The sequence below is a fragment of the Entamoeba histolytica genome, genomic scaffold (genome assembly GCF_000208925.1).
Source record: "Entamoeba histolytica HM-1:IMSS scf_1104750518247 genomic scaffold, whole genome shotgun sequence".
In the NCBI taxonomy this organism is placed as follows: Eukaryota; Evosea; order Mastigamoebida; family Endamoebidae; genus Entamoeba; species Entamoeba histolytica.
Window position 1 is genome coordinate 7,126 of NW_001915280.1, and position 1,834 is coordinate 8,959.

The 1,834-nt window shown below is 21.2% G+C and overlaps 1 protein-coding gene across 1 annotated transcript; it reads right to left on the reverse strand.

The window, feature by feature from the left end:
• Window positions 1–207: 207 nt before the first annotated feature.
• On the reverse strand, window positions 208–951 carry EHI_128330 (uncharacterized protein; the record flags this gene model as incomplete). The annotated part of the gene is made up of 1 exon (XM_646845.1): window positions 208–951. One exon carries the CDS (start codon window positions 949–951, stop codon window positions 208–210), a length of 744 nt encoding a protein of 247 aa, XP_651937.1.
• Between the last annotated feature and the right edge of the window lie 883 nt (window positions 952–1,834).

Genomic DNA, 1,834 nt, shown 5'->3' on the forward strand with positions numbered 1-1,834 from the left:
AATTGAAAACATTTTAATGTTATGATTAGTAATTTTAATTAAATTTGAATAAATATTAATTAAATGGATTTAGAATATTTTATCATTCATTGTTTATCATTATTAATATATTCATTTGAATGAATAAAATAAAAACAACTGAATAAAATACTATGTTATTTATATTTCATTGAACAATTTAATGATGGAATGAATTAAGTACTATTTTCAATGTGGTATTGTATGAAATGATTTATCATTTATATTTATTGTGATTAATTCTACAAGATATTTAATTCGTTCTGAAATAACTTTTTGACAATATTCTTCATTTCTAATTCCATTGATTTCTTCAAGTTGATATTTAATGATTGGATTGTTATGTATTTCTTTCTTATCACTTATCCCATACTTCTTTATCATTGAAATAATCGTTAAATCACTCCCAACACTCCATCCACTTTTCTTTGTTTCTTCTTGATATTCTTTTCCTTCTATAATTTCTCCTTTTTTAATTCTTTGATACCCTTCTTTAATGATATTGTATGTTTTAATTTCTTGATAAATTGGTGTGTTTGAATATTGTATTTCTTTTTCTTCTTTCATCTTTTCTTCTTCACTCATTCCTTTTATCATATTTTCTTTGTTTGTTCTTTTGTTCTTTTCTTTCTTCTTTTCATTTATTCTTGTTTTCTTTTTTCCTTCATCTTCTTCAATTGTATCATCTTCACCACTTCCTGTGTTTTCTTTCTCTTCTTTGTTATGTTCATCACTCTTCTTTCCGATTTTGTGTATGTCTCCCTTTCTTGTTCTAATTTGATGATAATTTCTTTTTTTCATTTCTCTTGTAATTTCTTCTTTTTCACTTGCGTTGTGTTTGATTGGTTTTTCTTCTTTGACAAATGACAGATATTGACAATTCATCATGTCAATCATTTCGATGTTGTAATAACCATCAGGGTTTGTTTGCATTTATGATTGATTTTTAGTTATTTTTCATTTTATTAGTTTTTTGGTTTTGCTATTTCTAATTTGTCTGTTGTAAAAGACATGAAACATTGTTGTGAATAAAATGATGTGCAACAACATCAACAATAACATACAATAATTTCTATGAATTTATTCATTCAATTCTTCTTATTTATTTTTGTTTCTTTATCTCATAATCTCGTTCATTATATTTTATTAATCTAATATTGTTATTATATTTATTGATATTAAAATGTAGATAATAAAGAAATACACAATTTGTGTAATTAAATAATTTAATTGATGTGTTAATAATAAATACAATGAAATATGATAAATAATACAATGAAATGAGAATGATGGTAAAATGAATGTAATTAAAGAATGAAAAATCAATTATTATTTGACTTTATTATACATTTTCATTCATTTTAATTTTAAATCAAATGATAAATACAAAGATATGAATGTATTATTTAATTGTTTGTGAATAAATACAATAATAATAAAACAAAATGTTCAATAAAATTACATTCATGAAATAATATTTATCATTAAAAATAACATAAAATGAAACTGAATAAGAATAAACACATTTCAATTCATATTTTATTCATTTATTTATGTTAAAATATTTCAAATAAATCTACAAAATCAAATGAATTATTCACAAATAAATGAATGATGATATGAGATGATATTCAAATTAGAATAAAGAATAAAATGAATGTGTATTAATTTGAATATATTTCAATGAAATGACAATGAAATATGATATTTATGGCAACGAAAAAAGCAAATAATTGAAAAAGAAGAGAATGAATGATATAAAAGAATAAAAAGAAAGTAAGAAGTAGAATATGATGAAGAAAGAATAAAAGTAGAA